A 23,672-nucleotide genomic window follows, 5' to 3' on the forward strand; every position below is an offset into this window, starting at 1 on the left:
AGTGGTACTATTTGTAGGGGAATAGGATTAAACATGGCTGTTTGGAGCGAGGCGCTGTACTGACCAGGTCCTGGTTGGCCCGTCCAGATGCAATCTGAAGATAGTTCCATGTGATGAGCAGAACCAGACAGAGAGGCAACATGTAGAACTCCCAATGCCACACCGCCAGCAGGAATATCTATAGGAAGAGATGAGAGGACGGGAGAGGAGAGGAGAGGAGGAGAAGAGAAGTAGCATAGGACAGAGGGGAGCGGAGTAGGGGAGGAGAAGGAGTAGGGAAGGAAATGAGGGGAGAGGTGTAGGGGATGAGAGGGGAGGAGGAGAAGAGAGGAGTGGGGAAGAGTGGGGGAAGAGGGGAGAGGAGAGACAGGGATGAGGGGGAAGGAGAGAAGAGGATAGAAAAGGAGGGGAAGAGGAAATGAAGAGAGAAGAGGAGAGGAGTAGGAAGGGGAGAGGAGGAGATGGGAGGAGGGGAGAGGAAAGGAGAGAAGCGGAGGAAAAGAGAAGAGGAGAGAAAAGGAGAGGAGGAGGGGAGTAGAGGGGAGGAGTAGGGGGAGAAGAGGAGAGGAAAGTAGTGAGGAGGGGAGTAGAGGGGAGGAGTAGGGGGGAGAGGAGAGGGGGAGTGCAGGGGAGGAGTAGGGGAGATGAGAGGATGAGTACAGGAGAGGAGGAGTACAGGGGAGGAGTAGGGGAGAGGAGAGGAGGAGTACAGGGGAGGAGTAGGGGAGAGGAGAGGCGGATGGGAGAAGAGGGGAGGAGAGGGGGAGGAGTAGGGGGGAGAGAAGAGGAGAAGGGAGGGGAGATGAGAGGATGAGTACAGGGGAGGAGTAGGGGAGAGGAGAGGCAGATGGGAGAAGAAGGGAGGATAAACTGATAAAGGGTCACTTCATTAACTGAACATTAAATACATGACATACACTGTATTTACCATACACTCCATCTCTTCTTCTCCTCTAGTGGGACCAGTCTACACTGTAGCTGAGGCTAGATCCTATCTTCTTCTCCTCTAGTGGGACCAGTCTACACTGTAGCTGAGGCTAGATCCTATCTTCTTCTCCTCTAGTGGGACCAGTCTACACTGTAGCTGAGGCTAGATCCTATCTTCTTCTCCTCTAGTGGGACCAGTCTACACTGTAGCTGAGGCTAGATCCTATCTTCTTCTCCTCTAGCGGGACCAGTCTACACTGTAGCTGAGGCTAGATCCTATCTTCTTCTCCTCTAGTGGGACCAGTCTACACTGTAGCTGAGGCTAGATCCTATCTTCTTCTCCTCTAGTGGGACCAGTCTACACTGTAGCTGAGGCTAGATCCTATCTTCTTCTCCTCTAGTGGGACCAGTCTACACTGTAGCTGAGGCTAGATCCTATCTTCTTCTCCTCTAGTGGGACCAGTCTACACTGTAGCTGAGGCTAGATCCTATCTTCTTCTCCTCTAGTGGGACCAGTCTACACTGTAGCTGAGGCTAGATCCTATCTTCTTCTCCTCTAGTGGGACCAGTCTACACTGTAGCTGAGGCTAGGATCCTATCTTCTTCTCCTCTAGTGGGACCAGTCTACACTGTAGCTGAGGCTAGATCCTATCTTCTTCTCCTCTAGTGGGACCAGTCTACACTGTAGCTGAGGGCTAAGGCTAGATCCTGACCTCTCACAGTACATATCTATAGCAGGGGCTAGAATCTGTCCTCTCACAGTACATATCTATAGCAGGGGCTAGAATCTGCCCTCTCACAGTACATATCTATAGCAGGGGCTAGAATCTGTTCTCTCACAGTACATATTTATAGCAGGGGCTAGAATCTGTTCTCTCACAGTACATATCTATAGCAGGGGCTAGAATCTGTCCTCTCACAGTACATATCTATAGCAGGGGCTAGAATCTGCCCTCTCACAGTACATATCTATAGCAGGGGCTAGAATCTGTTCTCTCACAGTACATATTTATAGCAGGGGCTAGAATCTGTTCTCTCACAGTACATATTTATAGCAAGGGCTAGAATATATCCTCTCACAGTACATATATATAGCATGGGCTAGAATCTATCCTCTCACAGTACATATCTATAGCAAGGGCTAGAATATATCCTCTCACAGTACATATCTATAGCAGGGGGTAGAATCTATCCTCTCACAGTACATATCTATAGCAGGGGCTAGAATCTATCCTCTCACAGTAAATATCTATAGCAGGGGCTAGAATCTGTCCTCTCACAGTACATATCTATAGCAGGGGCTAGAATCTATCCTCTCACAGTACATATCTATAGCAGGGGCTAGAATCTGTCCTCTCACAGTACATATATATAGCAGGGGCTAGAATCTATCCTCTCACAGTACATATCTATAGCAGGGGCTTAGAATCTGCCCTCTCACAGTACATACCTATAGCAGAGGCTAGAATCTGTTCTCTCACAGTACATATCTATAGCAGGGGCTAGAATCTATCCTCTCACAGTACATATCTATAGCAAGGGCTAGAATATATCCTCTCACAGTACATATCTATAGCAGGGGCTAAAATCTGTCCTCTCACAGTATATACAGTGGGGCAAAAAAGTATTTAGTCAGCCACCAATTGTGCAAGTTCTCCCACTTAAAAAGATGAGAGAGGCCTGTAATTTTCATCATAGGTACACTTCAACTATGACAGACAAAATGATAAAAAAAATCCAGAAAATCACATTGTAGGATTTTTAATGAATTTATTTGCAAATTATGGTGAAAAATAAGTATTTGGTCAATAACAAAAGTTTATCTCAATACTTTGTTATATACCATTTGTTGGCAATGACAGAGGTCAAACGTTTTCTGTAAGTCTTCACAAGGTTTTCACACACTGTTGCTGGTATTTTGGCCCATTCCTCCATGCAGATCTCCTCTAGAGCAGTGATGTTTTGGGGCTGTTGCTGGGCAACACGGACTTTCAACTCCCTCCAAAGATTTTCTATGGGGTTGAGATCTGGAGACTGGCTAGGCCACTCCAGGACCTTGAAATGCTTCTTACGAAGCCACTCCTTCATTGCCCGGGCGGTGTGTTTGGGATCATTGTCAGGCTGAAAGACCCAGCCACGTTTCATCTTCAATGCCCTTCCGAATGGAAGGAGATTTTCACTCAAAATCTCACGATACTTGGCCCCATTCATTCTTTCCTTTACACGGATCAGTCATCCTGGTCCCTTTGCAGAAAAACAGCCCCAAAGCATGATGTTTCGTTTCCCAAAAAGTTATATTTTGGTTTCATCTGACCATTTGACATTCTCCCAATCTTCTTCTGGATCATCCAAATGCTCTCTAGCAAACTTCAGACGGGCCTGGACATGTACTGGCTTAAGCAGGGGGACACGTCTGGCCTGCAGGATTTGAGTCCCTGGCGGCGTAGTGTGTTACTGATGGTAGGCTTTGTTACTTTGATCCTAGCTCTCTGCAGGTCATTCACTAGATCCCCCCGTGTGGTTCTGGGATTTTTGCTCACCGTTCTTGTGATCGTTTTGACCCCACGGGGTGAGATCTTGCGTGGAGCCCCAGATCGAGGGAGATTATCAGTGGTCTTGTATGTCTTCCATTTCCTAATAATTGCTCCCACAGTTGATTTCTTCAAACCAAGCTGCTTACCTATTGCAGATTCAGTCTTCCCAGCCTGGTGCAGGTCTACAATTTTGTTTCTGGTGTCCTTTGACAGCTCTTTGGTCTTGGCCATAGTGAAGTTTGGAGTGTGACTGTTTGAGGTTGTGGACAGGTGTCTTTTATACTGATAACAAACAGGTGCCATTAATACAGGTAACGAGTGGAGGACAGGTGAGCCTCTTAAAGAAGAAGTTACAGGTCTGTGAGAGCCAGAAATCTTGCTTGTTTGTAGGTGACTAAATACTTATTTTCCACCATAATTTGCAAATAAATTCATTACAAATCCTACAATGTGATTTTCTGGATTTGGATTCTGGATTTTTTTTCATTTTGTCTGTCATAGTTGAAGTGTACCTATGATGAAAATTACCGGCCTCTCTCATCTTTTGAAGTGGGAGAACTTGCAAAATTGGTGGCTGACTAAATACTTTTTTACCCCACTGTAGATGGGAGGGGTTGAATGGAGCTGAAGGGGGGACTGGATGGTGTTAAGAGAGAGATGGGAGGGGTTGAATGGAGCTGAAGGGACTGGATGGTGTTAAGAGATAGATGGGAGGGGTTGAATGGAGCTGAAGGGACTGGATGGTGTTGAGAGATAGATGGGAGGGGTTGAATGGAGCTGAAGGGACTGGATGGTGTTAAGAGAGAGATGGGAGGGGTTGAAGGGACTGGATGGTGTTGAGAGATAGATGGGAGGGGTTGAATGGAGCTGAAGGGACTGGATGGTGTTAAGAGAGAGATGGGAGGGGTTGAATGGAGCTGAAGGGACTGGATGGTGTTAAGAGAGAGATGGGAGGGGTTGAATGGAGCTGAAGGGACTGGATGGTGTTAAGAGATAGATGGGAGGGGTTGAATGGAGCTGAAGGGTGGGACTAGATGGTGTTAAGAGATAGATGGGATGGGTTGAATGGAGCTGAAGGGTGGGACTGGATGGTGTTAAGAGATAGATGGGATGGGTTGAATGGAGCTGAAGGGTGGGACTGGATGGTGTTAAGAGATAGATGGGATGGGTTGAATGGAGCTGAAGGGACTGGATGGTGTTAAGAGAGAGATGGGAGGGGTTGAATGGAGCTGAAGGGTGTTAAGAGAGAGATGGGAGGGGTTGAATGGAGCTGAAGGGGGGATTAAAATCAAACAAAAGATATCTATTGTAAAATAGACTGTCTGTAAAATGTACACTGCTCAAAAAAATAAAGGGAACACTTAAACAACACAATGTAACTTCAAGTCAATCACACTTCTGTGAAATCAAACTGTCCACTTAGGAAGCAACACTGATTAACAATACATTTCACATGCTGTTGTGCAAATGGAATAGACAACAGGTGGAAATTATAGGCAATTAGCAAGACACCCCCAATAAAGGAGTGGTTCTGCAGGTGGGGACCACAGACCACTTCTCAGTTCCTATGCTTCCTGATGTTTAGGTCACTTTTGAATGCTGGCTGTGCTTTCACTCAAGTCGTAGCATGAGACGGAGTCTACAACCCACACAAGTGGCTCAGGTAGTGCAGCTCATCCAGGATGGCACATCAATGCGAGCTGTGGCAAGAAGGTTTGCTGTGTTTGTCAGCGTAGTGTCCAGAGCATGGAGGCGCTACCAGGAGAAAGGCCAGTACATCAGGAGACGTGGAGGAGGAGGGCAACAACCCAGCAGCAGGACCGCTACCTCCGACTTTGTGCAAGGAGGAGCAGGAGGAGCACTGCCAGAGCCCTGCAAAATGACCTCCAGCAGGCCACAAATGTGCATGTGTCTGCTCAAATGGTCAGAAACAGACTCCATGAGGGTGGTATGAGGGCCCGACGTCCACAGGTGGGGGTTGTGCTTACAGCCCAACACCGTGCAGGACGTTTGGCATTTGCCAGAGAACACCAAGATTGGCAAATTCGCCACTGGCGCCCTGTGCTCTTCACAGATGAAAGCAGGTTCACACTGAGCACATGTGACAGACGTGACAGTCTGGAGACGCCGTGGAGAACGTTCTGCTGCCTGCAACATCCTCCAGCATGACCGGTTTGGCGGTGGGTCAGTCATGGTGTTGGGTGGCATTTCTTTGGGGGGCCGCACAGCCCTCCATGTGCTCGCCAGAGGTAGCCTGACTGCCATTAGGTACCGAGATGAGATCCTCAAACCCCTTGTGAGACCATATGCTGGTGCGGTTGGCCCTGGGTTCCTCCTAATGCAAGACAATGCTAGACCTCATGCGGCTGGAGTGTGTCAGCAGTTCCTGCAAGAGGAAGGCATTGATGCTATGGACTGGCCCGTCCGTTCTCCAGACCTGAATCCAATTGAGCACATCTGGGACATTATGTCTCGCTCCATCCACCAACGCCACGTTGCACCACAGACTCTCCAGGAGTTGGTGGATGCTTTAGTCCAGGTCTGGGAGGAGATCCCTCAGGAGTCCATCCGCCACCTCATCAGGAGCATGCCCAGGCGTTGTAGGGAGGTCATACAGGCACATGGAGGCCACACACACTACTGAGCCTCATTATGACTTGTTTTAAGGACATTACGTCAAAGTTGGATCAGCCTGTAGTGTGGTTTTCCACTTTAATTTTGAGTGTGACTCCAAATCCAGACCTCCATTTGATTTCCATTGATCATTTTTTGTGTGATTTTGTTGTCAGCACATTCAACTATGTAAAGAAAAAAGTATTTCATACGAATATTTAATTAATTCAGATCTAGGATGTGTTATTTTAGTGTTCCCTTAATTTTTTTGAGCAGTGTATATAGTACGTAGAGTGTACAGTGCCTTGCGAAAGTATTCGGCCCCCTTGAACTTTGCGAACTTTTGCCACATTTCAGGCTTCAAACATAAAGATATAAAACTGTATTTTTTGTGAAGAATCAACAACAAGTGGGACACAATCATGAAGTGGAACGACATTTATTGGATATTTCAAACTTTTTTAACAAATCAAAAACTGAAAAATTGGGCGTGCAAAATTATTCAGCCCCTTTACTTTCAGTGCAGCAAACTCTCTCCAGAAGTTCAGTGAGGATCTCTGAACGATCCAATGTTGACCTAAATGACTAATGATGATAAATACAATCCACCTGTGTGTAATCAAGTCTCCGTATAAATGCACCTGCACTGTGATAGTCTCAGAGGTCCGTTAAAAGCGCAGAGAGCATCATGAAGAACAAGGAACACACCAGGCAGGTCCGAGATACTGTTGTGAAGAAGTTTAAAGCCGGATTTGGATACAAAAAGATTTCCCAAGCTTTAAACATCCCAAGGAGCACTGTGCAAGCGATAATATTGAAATGGAAGGAGTATCAGACCACTGCAAATCTACCAAGACCTGTAAACTTCCCTCTAAACTTTCAGCTCATACAAGGAGAAGACTGATCCGAGATGCAGCCAAGAGGCCCATGATCACTCTGGATGAACTGCAGAGATCTACAGCTGAGGTGGGAGACTCTGTCCATAGGACAACAATCAGTCGTATATTGCACAAATCTGGCCTTAATGGAAGAGTGGCAAGAAGAAAGCCATTTCTTAAAGATATCCATAAAAAGTGTCGTTTAAAGTTTGCCACAAGCCACCTGGGAGACACACCAAACATGTGGAAGAAGGTGTTCTGGTCAGATGAAACCAAAATTGAACTTTTTGGCAACAATGCAAAACGTTATGTTTGGCGTAAAAGCAACACAGCTCATCACCCTGAACACTGTCAAACATGGTGGTGGCAGCATCATGGTTTGGGCCTGCTTTTCTTCAGCAGGGACAGGGAAGATGGTTAAAATTGATGGGAAGATGGATGGAGCCAAATACAGGACCATTCTGGAAGAAAACCTGATGGAGTCTGCAAAAGACCTGAGACTGGGACAGAGATTTGTCTTCCAACAAGACAATGATCCAAAACATAAAGCAAAATCTACAATGGAATGGTTCAAAAATAAACATATCCAGGTGTTAGAATGGCCAAGTCAAAGTCCAGACCTGAATCCAATCGAGAATCTGTGGAAAGAACTGAAAACTGCTGTTCACAAATGCTCTCCATCCAACCTCACTGAGCTCGAGCTGTTTTGCAAGGAGGAATGGGAAAAAATTTCAGTCTCTCGATGTGCAAAACATATAGAGACATACCCCAAGCGACTTACAGCTGTAATCGCAGCAAAAGGTGGCGCTACAAAGTATTTTAACTTAAGGGGGCTGAATAATTTTGCACGCCCAATTTTTCAGTTTTTGATTTGTTAAAAAAGTTTGAAATATCCAATAAATGTCGTTTCACTTCATGATTGTGTCCCACTTGTTGTTGATTCTTCACAAAAAAATACAGTTTTATATCTTTATGTTTGAAGCCTGAAATGTGGCAAAAGTTCGCAAAGTTCAAGGGGGCCGAATACTTTCGCAAGGCACTGTATATATATATATATATATATATATATATATATATATATATATATATATATGAATGAATATGAGAACAAACACTATTGTAAATACAACCCATATTTATGTTTATTTATTTTCCCTTGTGTACTTTAACCATTTGTACATCGTTACAACACTGTATATATATATAATATGACATTTGTAATATCTTTATTGTTTTGAAACTTCTGTATTTGTAATGTTTACTGTTACTTTTGATTGTTTATTTCACTTTTGTATATTATCTACCTAACTTGCTTTGACAATGTTAACACATGTTTCCCATGCCAATAAAGCCCCTTGAATTGAATTAAATTGAGAGAGAGAGAGAGAGAGAGAGAGAGAGAGAGATAGAGAGAGGAGACGGAGAAACAGACAGAGAGAGAGAGAGAGAGAGAGAGAGAGAGAGAGAGAGAGAGAGAGAGAGAGAGAGACTGCTACAGACAGAGAAGGAGAGGCTGACTGCTACAGACAGAGAGAGATAGATTCCCAAATTGAGAACACCTATTGACTGGAAATGGGGAACCCCCTGCTAGGGATTCTGGTTGTATGGGAGACACTGTAGATGGTGCTGCTATACTACAGTATATCTAGTTAAATGCTACGTTTAGATGTTGAAAAGGGTGACTGCCTCACCAGGAAGGCTATGAGACTCCTCTGGAAACTCTCCCACTGGAAACAGCTGTTGATGTACTGGAATGTGGATTGCACTGCTCTGTAAAGGTTACGCACGCGGTACACGTTACGCGCCAACATCTGGAAGGAATACAGAAACACACCTTATAAAGATGCAGAGAACAACACAAAATGGCTGCCTGTTTCACAACATTTGAACTATGGAGATTCATTTAGCAAACCTTTTTAGAAAACTTTGGATTGTCTTCCATGAATTTCTTCTCCTTTGGTTTAAATGTTCTGATAGCTGCTCTGACCTAAAAACACAAGATGAAAACAGAAGTCAAATGGAGAGAGATGGAAGAAGACACAGGATGTTCCTGTTTAAATGGAGAGAGAGATGGAGGAAGACACAGGTTGTTCCTGTTTAAATAGAGAGAGATGGAGGAAGACACAGGTTGTTCCTGTTTAAATGGAGAGAGAGATGGAGGAAGACACAGGTTGTTCCTGTTTAAATGGAGAGAGATGAGGAAGACGCAGGTTGTTCCTGTTTAAATAGAGAGAGATGGAGGAAGACACAGGTTGTTCCTGTTTAAATAGAGAGAGATGGAGGAAGACACAGGTTAATAGAGAGAGATGAGGAAGACACAGGTTGTTCCTGTTTAAATAGAGAGAGATGGAGGAAGACACAGGTTGTTCCTGTTTAAATGGAGAGAGATGGAGGAAGACAGGTTGTTCCTGTTTAAATAGAGAGAGATGAGGAAGACACAGGTTGTTCCTGTTTAAATAGAGAGAGATGGAGGAAGACACAGGTTGTTCCTGTTTAAATAGAGAGAGAGATGGAGGAAGACACAGGTTGTTCCTGTTTAAATAGAGAGAGATGGAGGAAGACACAGGTTGTTCCTGTTTAAATAGAGAGAGATGGAGGAAGACACAGGTTGTTCCTGTTTAAATAGGGAGAGATATGAGGAAGACACAGGTTGTTCCCGCACACACACCCTACAGTACAGTATCTGACAGGACCGGTCCAGATGACCCTACAGTACAGTATCTGTCAGGACCGGTCCATCGGTCCAGATGACCCTACAGTACATTATCTGACAGGACCGGTCCATCGGTCCAGATGACCCTACAGTACAGTATCTGACAGGACTGGTCCATCGGTCCAGATGACCCTACAGTACAGTATCTGACAGGACCGGTCCATCAGGACCGGTCCAGATGACCCTACAGTACAGTACAGTATCTGTCAGGACCGGTCCAGGACCGGTGACAGGACCGGTCCCATCGGTCCAGATGACCCTACAGTACAGTATCTGACAGGACCGGTCCATCGGTCCAGATGACCCTACAGTACAGTATCTGACAGGACCGGTCCATCGGTCTAGATGACCCTACAGTACAGTATCTGACAGGACCGGTCCATCGGTCCAGATGACCCTACAGTACAGTATCTGACAGGACCGGTCCATCGGTCCAGATGACCCTACAGTACAGTCTCTGTCAGGACCGGTCCATCGGTCTAGATGACCCTACAGTACAGTCTCTGTCAGGACCGGTCCATTGGTCCAGATGACCCTACAGTACAGTCTCTGTCAGGACCGGTCCATCGGTCCAGATGACCCTACAGTACAGTATCTGACAGGACCGGTCCATCGGTCCAGATGACCCTACAGTACAGTATCTGACAGGACCGGTCCATCGGTCCAGATGACCCTACAGTACAGTATCTGACAGGACCGGTCCAGATGACCCTACAGAACAGCCCCCTATACCCTATGGGCCCTGGCCAACAGAATAGACTGGAGGGGCATCAGACAGTGTGATTGGACTCACTGGGTTGAAGACGAGCTCCAGCTCTAGGGAGATGCTTCCTTTAGACAGACACCCCAGATCCTCTTTCTTCAGGGGACAGCAGATCGGTTGACCATTGTGGATCTGGAGGGGACAGAGAGTGTAATGTAATGTACAGGTAATATACAGAGACCAACACTAAGCTGGAACAGTGGATTACTGGAAAACCGAGGGTGAAGACATGACTGGACTGTAAGGCCCTCTTGACTTGAACTCAGAGACTGGACTGTAAGGCCCTCTTTTTTTAATTTTATTTATTTCACCTTTATTTAACCAGGTAGGCAAGTTGAGAACAAGTTCTCATTTACAATTGCGACCTGGCCAAGATAAAGCAAAGCAGTTCGACACATACAACGACACAGAGTTACACATGGAGTAAAACAAACATACAGTCAATAATACAGTAGAAACAAGTCAAAAAAAAGGCCTTGGTGGCAAAGTAAATACAATATAGCAAGTAAAACACTGGAATGGTAGATTTGCAATGGAAGAATGTGCAAAGTAGAAATAAAAATAATGTTTGATATGGGTCTGGAAGGAGAGTTTACAGTCTAACCAGACACCTAAGTATTTGTAGTTGTCCACGTATTCTAAGTCAGAGCCGTCCAGAGTCGTGATGTTGGACAGGCGGGTAGGTGCAGGTAGAGATCGGTTGAAGAGCATGCATTTAGTTTTACTTGTATTTAAGAGCAATTGGAGGCCACGGAAGGAGAGTTGTATGGCATTGAAGCTTGCCTGGAGGGTTGTTAACACAGTGTCCAAAGAAGGGCCAGAAGTATACAAAATGGTGTCGTCTGCGTAGAGGTGGATCAGAGACTCACCAGCAGCAAGAGCGACCTCATTGATGTATACAGAGAAGAGAGTCGGTCCAAGAATTGAACCCTGTGGCACCCCCATAGAGACTGCCAGAGGTCCGGACAGCAGACCCTCCGATTTGACACACTGAACTCTATCAGAGAAGTAGTTGGTGAACCAGGCGAGGCAATCATTTGAGAAACCAAGGCTGTCGAGTCTGCCGATGAGGATGTGGTGATTGGCAGAGTCGAAAGCCTTGGCCAGATCAATGAATACGGCTGCACAGTAATGTTTCTTATCGATGGCGGTTAAGATATCGATTAGGACCTTGAGCGTGGCTGAGGTGCACCCATGACCAGCTCTGAAACCAGATTGCATAGCAGAGAAGGTATGGTGAGATTCGAAATGGTCGGTAATCTGTTTGTTGACTTGGCTTTCGAAGACCTTAGAAAGGCATGGTAGGATAGATATAGGTCTGTAGCAGTTTGGGTCAAGAGTGTCCCCCCCTTTGAAGAGGGGGATGACCGCAGCTGCTTTCCAATCTTTGGGAATCTCAGACGACACGAAAGAGAGGTTGAACAGGCTAGTAATAGGGGTGGCAACAATTTCGGCAGATAACTTTAGAAAGAAAGGGTCCAGATTGTCTAGCCCGGCTGATTTGTAGGGGTCCAGATTTTGCAGCTCTTTCAGAACATCAGCTGAATGGATTTGGGAGAAGGAGAAATGGGGAAGGCTTGGGCGAGTTGCTGTGGGGGGTGCAGTGCTGTTGACCGGGGTAGGAGTAGCCAGGTGGAAAGCATGGCCAGCCGTAGAAAAATGCTTATTAAAATTCTCAATTATGGTGGACTTATCAGTGGTGACAGTGTTTCCTATCTTCAGTGCAGTGGGCAGCTGGGAGGAGGTGTTCTTATTCTCCATGGACTTTACAGTGTCCCAGAACTTTTTTGAGTTAGTGTTGCAGGAAGCAAATTTCTGCTTGAAAAAGCTAGCCTTGGCTTTTCTAACTGCCTGTGTATAACGGTTTCTAGCTTCCCTGAACAGCTGCATATCACGGGGGCTGTTCGATGCTAATGCAGAACGCCATAGGATGTTTTTGTGTTGGTTAAGGGCAGTCAGGTCTGGGGAGAACCAAGGGCTATATCTGTTCCTGGTTCTAAATTTCTTGAATGGGGCATGTTTATTTAAGATGGATAGGAAGGCATTTTTTTAAAAATATCCAGGCATCCTCTACTGACGGGATGAGATCAATATCCTTCCAGGATACCCCGGTCAGGTCGATTAGAAAGGCCTGCTCGCTGAAGTGTTTCAGGGAGCGTTTTACAGTGAATAATGAGTGGAGGTCGTTTGACCGCTGACCCATTACGGATGCAGGCAATGAGGCAGTGATCTCTGAGATCTTGGTTGAAGACAGCAAGAGGTGTATTTAGAGGGCAAGTTGGTTAGGATGATATCTATGAGGGTGCCCGTGTTTAAAGCTTTGGGGAGGTACCTGGTAGGTTCATTGATCATTTGTGTGAGATTGAGGGCATCAAGTTTAGATTGTAGGATGGCTGGGGTGTTAGGCATGTTCCAGTTTAGGTCGCCTAGCAGCACGAGCTCTGAAGATAGATGGGGGGCAATCAGTTCACATATGGTGTCCAGAGCACAGCTGGGGGCAGAGGGTGGTCTATAGCAGGCGGCAACGGTGAGATACTTGTTTTTAGAGAGGTGGATTTTTAAAAGTAGAAGTTCAAATTGTTTGGGTACAGACCTGGATAGTAGGACAGAACTCTGCAGGCTATCTTTGCAGTAGATCGCAACACCGCCCCCTTTGGCAGTTCTAGTTTGTCTGAACATTTTGTAGTTTGGAATTAAAATGTCTGAATTTTTGGTGGTCTTCCTAAGCCAGGATTCAGACACAGCTAGAACATCCGGGTTGGCAGAGTGTGCTAAAGCAGTGAATAGAACAAACTTAGGGAGGAGGCTTCTAATGTTAACATGCATGAAACCAAGGCTATTATGGTTACAGAAGTCGTCAAAAGAGAGCGCCTGGGGAATAGGAGTGGAGCTAGGCACTGCAGGGCCTGGATTCACTTCTACATCGCCAGAGGAACATAGGAGGAGTAGAATAAGGGTGCGGCTAAAAGCAATAAGAATTGGTCGTCTAGAACGTCTGGAACAGAGAGTAAAAGGAGGTTTCTGGGGGCGATAAAATAGCATCATGGTATAATGTACAGACAAAGGTAAGGTAGGATGTAAATACAGTGGAGGTAAACCTAGGTATTGAGTGATGAAGTGAGAGATATTGTCTCTAGAAACATAATTGAAACCAGGAGATGTCATTGCATGTGTGGGTGGTGGAACTAATAGGTTGGATAAGGTATAGTGAGCAGGACTAGAGGCTCTACAGTGAAATAAGCCAATAAACACTAACCAGAACAGCAATGGACAAGGCATATTGACATTAAGGAGAGGCATGCTTAGTCGAGTGATCAAAAGGGTCCAGTGAGTGGAGAGGTTGGTTGGGGGTCATGGCGATTTAGACAGCTAGCCAGGCCATCGGTAGCAAGCTAGCATAGGATGGAGGTCTGTTATTAGCCACCTCTTGCGTTCCGTCAGTAGATTAGTGGGGTTGCGTGTGGTAGAGGGGATTAATCCAATTCACACAACAACAACAAAAATAAAAACAATAGATATAGTTATAGAGGCCCAAGAAGAAAACATAATAATAATAATAATACAAATAAATAAATAAATTGTCCGATTGTCTATTCAGATAGCAGCCGATAAGACAGCTAACGGTTAGCAGGCCGCAGATGGGCGTTCAGGTAACGTCGCGACGGAGGAGCCAGCCGGATAACTCCTTCGGGTAGATAGTTGTGAAGGCCCGGTGGGGCTCCGCGTAGGCAGTAAAACGGGTCCGGATAGGTGACTGCAGCCCAGGAGTGATTGATGGAACTCAGGAGTGATTGACGGAGCTGGCTAGCTCCGGAATAATTGATGTTTGCTCCGGAATCGACGAAAGCCGATAGTCACACGGATAGCAGCTAGCTAGCTGTGAGATCCAGGTATGAATGTCCTGAGTTAGCGGTTGAAATCCAGGGACATGGAGAGAAAAATTGGTCCGGTATGTTCCGTTCCGAGCCGCGCTGCGCCGTACAAAACTGGCGATAGATTTTCGAGCTAAAGGATAGCTGATGACCACAAACCGTGGTTAGCTGAATACTAACGATTTGCCAGTAAAGAAGCTAACTAGCTTCTAAACTAGCTTCTGAACTAGCTTCAGATTAGCTTCTGGATTAGCTTCTGGCTAGCTCCTGGCTAGCTTCTGGCTAGTTTCTGGCTAGCTTCTTGGAGTTTCTGGCTAGCTTCTTGGAGTTTCTGGCTAGCTTCTTGGAGGATTACAGATTTGAGGTAAATAATATATAAATTTGTGAGGTGGGTTGCAGGAGAGTGTTTTGAAGATGAGTTGATGGGAAATTTAAAAAATGTATGTGAAAAAAGTTGTAAATATATATATATACGGGACACGACAAGATGAGGACAAAAGACGTCTGAACTGCTATGCCATCTTGAAAATATAAATAAATAAATAAATAAATAAAATAAAACTTGACTGGACTCCCAGAGACTGGACTGTAAGGCCCTCTTGACTTGAACTCACAGAGACTGGACTGTAAGGCCCTCTTGACTTGAACTCACAGAGACTGGACTGTAAGGCCCTCTTGACTTGAACTCACAGAGACTGGACTGTAAGGCCCTCTTGACTTGAACTCACAGAGACTGGACTGTAAGGCCCTCTTGACTTGGACTCCCAGAGACTGGACTGTAAGGCCCTCTTGACTTGGACTCACAGAGACTGGAGGAATGGTCACTATGTTACTCACAGAGACTGGAGGAGTGGTCACTATGTTACTCCCAGAGACTGGACTGTAGGCCCTCTTGACCTGAACTCACAGAGACTGGACTGTAAGGCCCTCTTGACTTGAACTCACAGAGACTGGACTGTAAGGCCCTCTTGACTTGAACTCACAGAGACTGGACTGTAAGGCCCTGTTGACTTGGACTCACAGAGACTGGACTGTAAGGCCCTGTTGACTTGAACTCACAGAGACTGGACTGTAAGGCCCTCTTGACTTGGACTCCCAGAGACTGGACTGTAAGGCCCTCTTGACTTGAACTCCCAGAGACTGGACTGTAAGGCCCTGTTGACTTGAACTCCCAGAGACTGGACTGTAAGGCCCTGTTGACTTGGACTCCCAGAGACTGGACTGTAAGGCCCTGTTGACTTGGACTCCCAGAGACTGGACTGTAAGGCCCTGTTGACTTGGACTCCCAGAGACTGGACTGTAAGGCCCTCTTGACTTGGACTCCCAGAGACTGGACTGTAAGGCCCTCTTGACTTGAACTCCCATTCATCTAATGACAATACATATCGGTGTAATATGTCAGAGGATTTACACTGCTCACAGAGAGTAGAGGAGTGGTCACTCTGCTACTCACAGAGACTGGAGGAATGGTCACTATGCTACTCACAGAGACTGGAGGAATGGTCACTATGGTACTCACAGAGACTGGAGGAATGGTCACTATGGTACTCACAGAGAGTAGAGGAGTGGTCACTATGTTACTCTCAGAGAGTAGAGGAGTGGTCACTATGTTACTCACAGAGAGTAGAGGAGTGGTCACTATGGTACTCACAGAGAGTAGAGGAGTGGTCACTATGATACTCACAGAGACTGGAGGAATGGTCACTATGTTACTCACAGAGAGTAGAGGAATGGTTACTATGTTACTCACAGAGAGTAGAGGAGTGGTCACTATGGTACACACAGAGACTGGAGGAATGGTCACTATGTTACTCACAGAGAGTAGAGGAGTGGTCACTATGGTACACACAGAGACTGGAGGAATGGTCACTATGTTACTCACAGAGAGTAGAGGAGTGGTCACTATGGTACTCACAGAGACTGGAGGAATGGTCACTATGTTTCTCACAGAGAGTAGAGGAGTGGTCAATCTGCTACTCACAGAGAGTAGAGGAGTGGTCACTATGTTACTCACAGAGAGTAGAGGAGTGGTCACTATGTTACTCACAGAGACTGGAGGAGTGGTCACTATGTTACTCACAGAGAGTAGAGGAGTGGCCACTATGTTACTCACAGAGAGTAGAGGAGTGGTCACTATGTTACTCCCAGAGACTGGAGGAATGGTCACTATGCTACTCACAGAGAGTAGAGGAGTGGTCAATCTGCTACTCACAGATAGTAGAGGAGTGGTCACTATGCTACTCACAGAGACTGGAGGAATGGTCACTATGGTACTCACAGAGAGTAGAGGAATGGTCACCATGGTACTCACAGAGACTGGAGGAATGGTCACTATATTACTCACAGAGAGTAGAGGAGTGGTCACTATGTTACTCACAGAGAGTAGAGGAATGGCCACTATGTTACTCAAAGAGAGTAGAGGAATGGTCACTATGTTACTCAGAGACTGGAGGAATGGTCACTATGTTACTCACAGAGAGTAGAGGAATGGTCACTATGTTACTCACAAAGAGTAGAGGAATGGATATTATGTTACTCACAGAGAGTAGAGTAATGGTCACTATGTTACTCACAGAGAGTAGAGGAATGGTCACTATGCTACTCACAGAGAGTAGAGGAATGGCCACTATGCTACTCACAGAAAGCAGAGGAATGGCCACTTTGCTACTCACAGAAAGCAGAGGAATGGCCACTTTGCTACTCACAGAAAGCAGAGGAATGGCCACTATGTTACTTACAAAAAGCAGAGGAATGGCCACTTTGCTACTCACAGAAAGCAGAGGAATGGCCACTATGCTACTTACAGAAAGCAGAGGAATGGCCACTTTTCTACTCACAGAAAGCAGAGGAATGGCCACTTTTCTACTCACAGAAAGCAGAGGAATGGCCACTTTTCTACTCACAGAAAGCAGAGGAATGGCCACTTTGCTACTCACAGAAAGCAGAGGAATGGCCACTATGCTACTTACAGAAAGCAGAGGAATGGCCACTTTTCTACTCACAGAAAGCAGAGGAATGGCCACTTTTCTACTCACAGAAAGCAGAGGAATGGCCACTTTATAACTTAAAGAAAGCAGAGGAATGGCCTCTATGCTACTTACAGAAAGCAGAGGAATGGCCACTTTGCTACTTACAGAAAGCAGAGGAATGGCCACTTTGCTACTTACAGAAAGCAGAGGAATGGCCACTTTGCTAATCACAGAAAGCAGAGGAATGGCCACGTTGCTACTCACAGAAAGCAGAGGAATGGCCACGTTGCTACTTACAGAAAGCAGAGGAATGGCCACGTTGCTACTCACAGAAAGCAGAGGAATGGCCACGTTGCTACTCACAGAAAGCAGAGGAATGGCCACGTTGCTACTCACAGAAAGCAGAGGAATGGCCACGTTGCTACTCACAGAAAGCAGAGGAATGGCCACTTACAGAAAGCAGAGGAATGGCCACGTTGCTACTTACAGAAAGCAGAGGAATGGCCACGTTGCTACTCACAGAAAGCAGAGGAATGGCCACGTTGCTACTCACAGAAAGCAGAGGAATGGCCACGTTGCTACTTACAGAAAGCAGAGGAATGGCCACGTTGCTACTCACAGAAAGCAGAGGAATGGCCACGTTGCTACTTACAGAAAGCAGAGGAATGGCCACGTTGCTACTTACAGAAAGCAGAGGAATGGCCACGTTGCTACTTACAGAAAGCAGAGGAATGGCCACGTTGCTACTCACAGAAAGCAGAGGAATGGCCACGTTGCTACTTACAGAAAGCAGAGGAATGGCCACGTTGCTACTTACAGAAAGCAGAGGAATGGCCACGTTGCTACTCACAGAAAGCAGAGGAATGGCCACGTTGCTACTCACAGAAAGCAGAGGAATGGCCACGTTGCTACTTACAGAAAGCAGAGGAATGGCCACGTTGCTACTTACAGAAAGCAGAGGAATGGCCACGTTGCTACTTACAGAAAGCAGAGGAATGGCCACGTTGCTACTTACAGAAAGCAGAGGAATGGCCACGTTGCTACTTACAGAAAGCAGAGGAATGGCCACGTTGCTACTTACAGAAAGCAGAGGAATGGCCACGTTGCTACTTACAGAAAGCAGAGGAATGGCCACTATGCTACTTACAGAAAGCAGAGGAATGGCCACGTTGCTACTTACAGAAAGCAGAGGAATGGCCATGTTGCTACTCACAGAAAGCAGAGGAATGGCCACGTTGCTACTTACAGAAAGCAGAGGAATGGCCACGTTGCTACTCACAGAAAGCAGAGGAATGGCCACGTTGCTACTTACAGAAAGCAGAGGAATGGCCACGTTGCTACTTACAGAAAGCAGAGGAATGGCCACGTTGCTACTTACAGAAAGCAGAGGAATGGCCACGTTGCTACTTACAGAAAGCAGAGGAATGGCCACGTTGCTACTTACAGAAAGCAGAGGAATGGCCACGTTGCTACTCACAGAAAGCAGAGGAATGGCCACGTTGCTACTCACAGAAAGCAGAGGAATGGCCACGTTGCTACTTACAGAAAGCAGAGGAATGGCCACGTTGCTACTCACAGAAAGCAGAGGAATGGCCACGTTGCTACTTACAGAAAGCAGAGGAAAGGCCACGTTGCTACTTACAGAAAGCAGAGGAATGGCCACGTTGCTACTTACAGAAAGCAGAGGAATGGCCACGTTGCTACTCACAGAAAGCAGAGGAATGGCCACGTTGCTACTTACAGAAAGCAGAGGAATGGCCACGTTGCTACTTACAGAAAGCAGAGGAATGGCCACGTTGCTACTCACAGAAAGCAGAGGAATGGCCACTATGCTACTTACAGAAAGCAGAGGAATGGCCACGTTGCTACTTACAGAAAGCAGAGGAATGGCCACGTTGCTACTTACAGAAAGCAGAGGAATGGCCACGTTGCTACTTACAGAAAGCAGAGGAATGGCCACGTTGCTACTTCACAGAAAGCAGAGGAATGGCCACGTTGCTACTTACAGAAAGCAGAGGAATGGCCACTTTGCTACTTACAGAAAGCAGAGGAATGGCCACGTTGCTACTCACAGAAAGCAGAGGAATGGCCACGTTGCTACTTACAGAAAGCAGAGGAATGGCCACGTTGCTACTTACAGAAAGCAGAGGAATGGCCACTTTGCCCAGGAAGTCAGGTGCTTTGTCTCCATCCTCATCAAAGATGGTCAGCTCCAGAAAATCATGGATGTCTTTTACTGGGCTGGACAACACACACACATGGATATAAATACAGCAGAAACAACCACTGAAATATTATCCTGGGATTAGATGGGTGGTTTATATGGCAACTGACCATCGACTGGAATATTAACCTGGGATTAGATGGGTGGTTTACATGGCAACTGACCATCGACTAGAATATTAACCTGGGATTAGATGTGTGGTTTATATGGCAACTGACCATCGACTGGAATATTAACCTGGGATTAGATGTGTGGTTTATATGGCAACTGACCATCGACTGGAATATTAACCTGGGATTAGATGTGTGGTTTATATGGCAATTGACCATCGACTGGAATATTAACCTGGGATTAGATGTGGTGGTTTACGATGGCACCATGACTCGACTGGAATATTAACCTGGGATTAGATGTGTGGTTTATATGGCAACTGACTGGAATATTAACCTGGGATTAGATGTGTGGTTTATATGGCAACTGACCATCGACTGGAATATTAACCTGGGATTAGATGTGTGGTTTATATGGCAATTGGACTGGAATATTAACCTGGGATTAGATGTGTGGTTTATAACTGACCATGACCATCGACTGATATATTAACCTGGGATTAGATGTGTGGTTTATATGGCAACTGACCATCGACTGGAATATTAACCTGGGATTAGATGTGTGGTTTATATGGCAACTGACCATCGACTGGAATATTAACCTGGGATTAGATGTGTGGTTTATTTATATGGCAACTGACCATCGACTGGAATATTAACCTGGGATTAGATGTGTGGTTTATATGGCACATCGACTGGAATATTAACCTGGGATTAGATGTGTGGTTTATATGGCAACTGACCATCGACTGGAATATTAACCTGGGATTAGATGTGTGGTTTATATGGCAACTGACCATCGACTGGAATATTAACCTGGGATTAGATGTGTGGTTTATATGGCAACTGACCATCGACTGGAATATTAACCTGGGATTAGATGTGTGGTTTATATGGCAACTGACCATCGACTGGAATATTAACCTGGGATTAGATGTGTGGTTTATATGGCAACTGACCATCGACTGGAATATTAACCTGGGATTAGATGTGTGGTTTATATGGCAACTGACCATCGACTGGAATATTAACCTGGGATTAGATGTGTGGTTTATATGGCAACTGACCATCGACTGGAATATTAACCTGGGATTAGATGTGTGGTTTATATGGCAACTGACCATCGACTGGAATATTAACCTGGGATTAGATGTGTGGTTTATATGGCAACTGACCATCGACTGGAATATTAACCTGGGATTAGATGTGTGGTTTATATGGCAACTGACCATCGACTGGAATATTAACCTGGGATTAGATGTGTGGTTTATATGGCAACTGACCATCGACTGGAATATTAACCTGGGATTAGATGTGGGGTTTATATGGCAACTGACCATTGACTGATATAGTAACCTGGGATTAGATGTGTGGTTTATATGGCAATTGACCATCGACTGGAATATTAACCTGGGATTAGATGTGTGGTTTATATGGCAACTGACCATCGACTGGAATATTAACCTGGGATTAGATGTGGGGTTTATATGGCAATTGACCATCGACTGGAATATTAACCTGGGATTAGATGTGTGGTTTATATGGCAACTGACCATCGACTGGAATATTAACCTGGGATTAGATGTGTGGTTTATATGGCAACTGACCATCGACTGGAATATTAACCTGGGATTAGATGTGTGGTTTATATGGCAACTGACCATCGACTAGAATATTAACCTGGGATTAGATGTGGGGTTTATATGGCAACTGACCATCGACTGGAATATTAACCTGGGATTAGATGTGTGGTTTAAATGGCAACTGACCATCGACTGGAATATTAACCTGGGATTAGATGTGGGGTTTATATGGCAACTGACCATCGACTGGAATATTAACCTGGGATTAGATGTGTGGTTTAAATGGCAACTGACCATCGACTGGAATATTAACCTGGGATTAGATGTGGGGTTTATATGGCAACTGACCATCGACTGGAATATTAACCTGGGATTAGATGTTTGGTTTATATGGCAACTGACCATCGACTGGAATATTAACCTGGGATTAGATGTGTGGTTTATATGGCAATTGACCATCGACTGGAATATTAACCTGGGATTAGATGTGTGGTTTATATGGCAACTGACCATCGACTAGAATATTAACCTGGGATTAGATGTGGGGTTTATATGGCAACTGACCATCGACTGGAATATTAACCTGGGATTAGATGTGGGGTTTATATGGCAATTGACCATTGACTGATATAGTAACCTGGGATTAGATGTGTGGTTTATATGGCAATTGACCATCGACTGGAATATTAACCTGGGATTAGATGTGTGGTTTATATGGCAACTGACCATCGACTGGAATATTAACCTGGGATTAGATGTGGGGTTTATATGGCAACTGACCATTGACTGATATAGTAACCTGGGATTAGATGTGTGGTTTATATGGCAATTGACCATCGACTGGAATATTAACCTGGGATTAGATGTGTGGTTTATATGGCAACTGACCATCGACTGGAATATTAACCTGGGATTAGATGTGGGGTTTATATGGCAACTGACCATCGACTGGGATTAGATGTGTGGTTTATATGGCTGGGATTAGATGTGGGGTTTATATGGCAACTGACCATCGACTGGAATATTAACCTGGGATTAGATGTGTGGTTTATATGGCAACTGACCATCGACTGGAATATTAACCTGGGATTAGATGTGTGGTTTATATGGCAACTGACCATCGACTGGAATATTAACCTGGGATTAGATGTGTGGTTTATATGGACCATCGACTGACCATCGACTCGACTAGAATATTAACCTGGGATTAGATGTGTGGTTTATATGGCAACTGACCATCGACTAGAATATTAACCTGGTATTAGATGTGTGGTTTACATGGCAATTGACCATCGACTGGAATATTAACCTGGGATTAGATGTGTGGTTTATATGGCAATTGACCATCGACTGGAATATTAACCTGGGATTAGATGTGTGGTTTATATGGCAACTGACCATCGACTGGAATATTAACCTGGGATTAGATGTGTGGTTTATATGGCCTGACCATCGACTGGAATATTAACCTGGGATTAGATGTGTGGTTTATATGGCAACTGACCATCGACTGGCTGAAATATTAACCTGGGATTAGATGTGTGGTTTACATGGCAACTGACCATCGACTAGAATATTAACCTGGGATTAGATGTGTGGTTTTACTATATGGCAACTGACCATCGACTGGAATATTAACCTGGGATTAGATGTGGGGTTTATATGGCAACTGACCATCGACTGGAATATTAACCAGGGATTAGATGTGGGGTTTATATGGCAACTGACCATCGACTGGAATATTAACCTGGGATTAGATGTTTGGTTTATATGGCAACTGACCATCGACTGGAATATTAACCTGGGATTAGATGTGTGGTTTATATGGCAATTGACCATCGACTGGAATATTAACCTGGGATTAGATGTGTGGTTTATATGGCAACTGACCATCGACTAGAATATTAACCTGGGATTAGATGTGGGGTTTATATGGCAACTGACCATCGACTGGAATATTAACCTGGGATTAGATGTGGGGTTTATATGGCAACTGACCATCGACTGGACCATCGGGATTAGATGTGGTGGTTTATATATGACCATCGACTGGAATATTAACCTGGGATTAGATGTGTGGTTTATATGGCAACTGACCATCGACTGGACTGGAATATCGACTAACCTGGGATTAGATGTGGGGTTTATATGGCAACTGACCATCGAATATTAACCTGGGATTAGATGTGTGGTTTATATGGCAACTGACCATCGACTGGAATATTAACCTGGGATTAGATGTGTGGTTTATATGGCAACTGACCATCGACTGGAATATTAACCTGGGATTAGATGTGTGGTTTATATGGCAATTGACCATCGACTGGAATATTAAGATGTGTGGTTTATATGGCAACTGACCATCGACTGGAATATTAACCTGGGATTAGATGTGGGGTTTATATGGCAACTGACCATCGACTGGAATATTAACCTGGGATTAGATGTGTGGTTTATATGGCAACTGACCATCGACTGGAATATTA

The 23,672-nt window shown here is 45.2% G+C and overlaps 1 protein-coding gene across 1 annotated transcript in view; it reads right to left on the reverse strand.

Annotated features, from left to right (window-relative positions):
* LOC139384691 (multiple C2 and transmembrane domain-containing protein 2-like) overlaps positions 1 to 23,672 on the reverse strand; it is a 122,127-nt gene that overhangs the window by 17,075 nt on the left and 81,380 nt on the right. The window contains exons 14-18 of the mRNA XM_071129519.1: positions 19,408 to 19,510; positions 10,459 to 10,560; positions 8,865 to 8,939; positions 8,644 to 8,763; positions 65 to 178 (exon numbers count right to left, since the gene is read on the reverse strand). Of these exons, the coding sequence (XP_070985620.1) occupies positions 65 to 178; positions 8,644 to 8,763; positions 8,865 to 8,939; positions 10,459 to 10,560; positions 19,408 to 19,510 (514 nt within the window). The remainder of the gene's footprint in view (positions 1 to 64; positions 179 to 8,643; positions 8,764 to 8,864; positions 8,940 to 10,458; positions 10,561 to 19,407; positions 19,511 to 23,672) is intronic.

The sequence above is a fragment of the Oncorhynchus clarkii genome, chromosome 26 (genome assembly GCF_045791955.1).
Source record: "Oncorhynchus clarkii lewisi isolate Uvic-CL-2024 chromosome 26, UVic_Ocla_1.0, whole genome shotgun sequence".
Classification (NCBI taxonomy): Eukaryota; Metazoa; Chordata; class Actinopteri; order Salmoniformes; family Salmonidae; genus Oncorhynchus; species Oncorhynchus clarkii.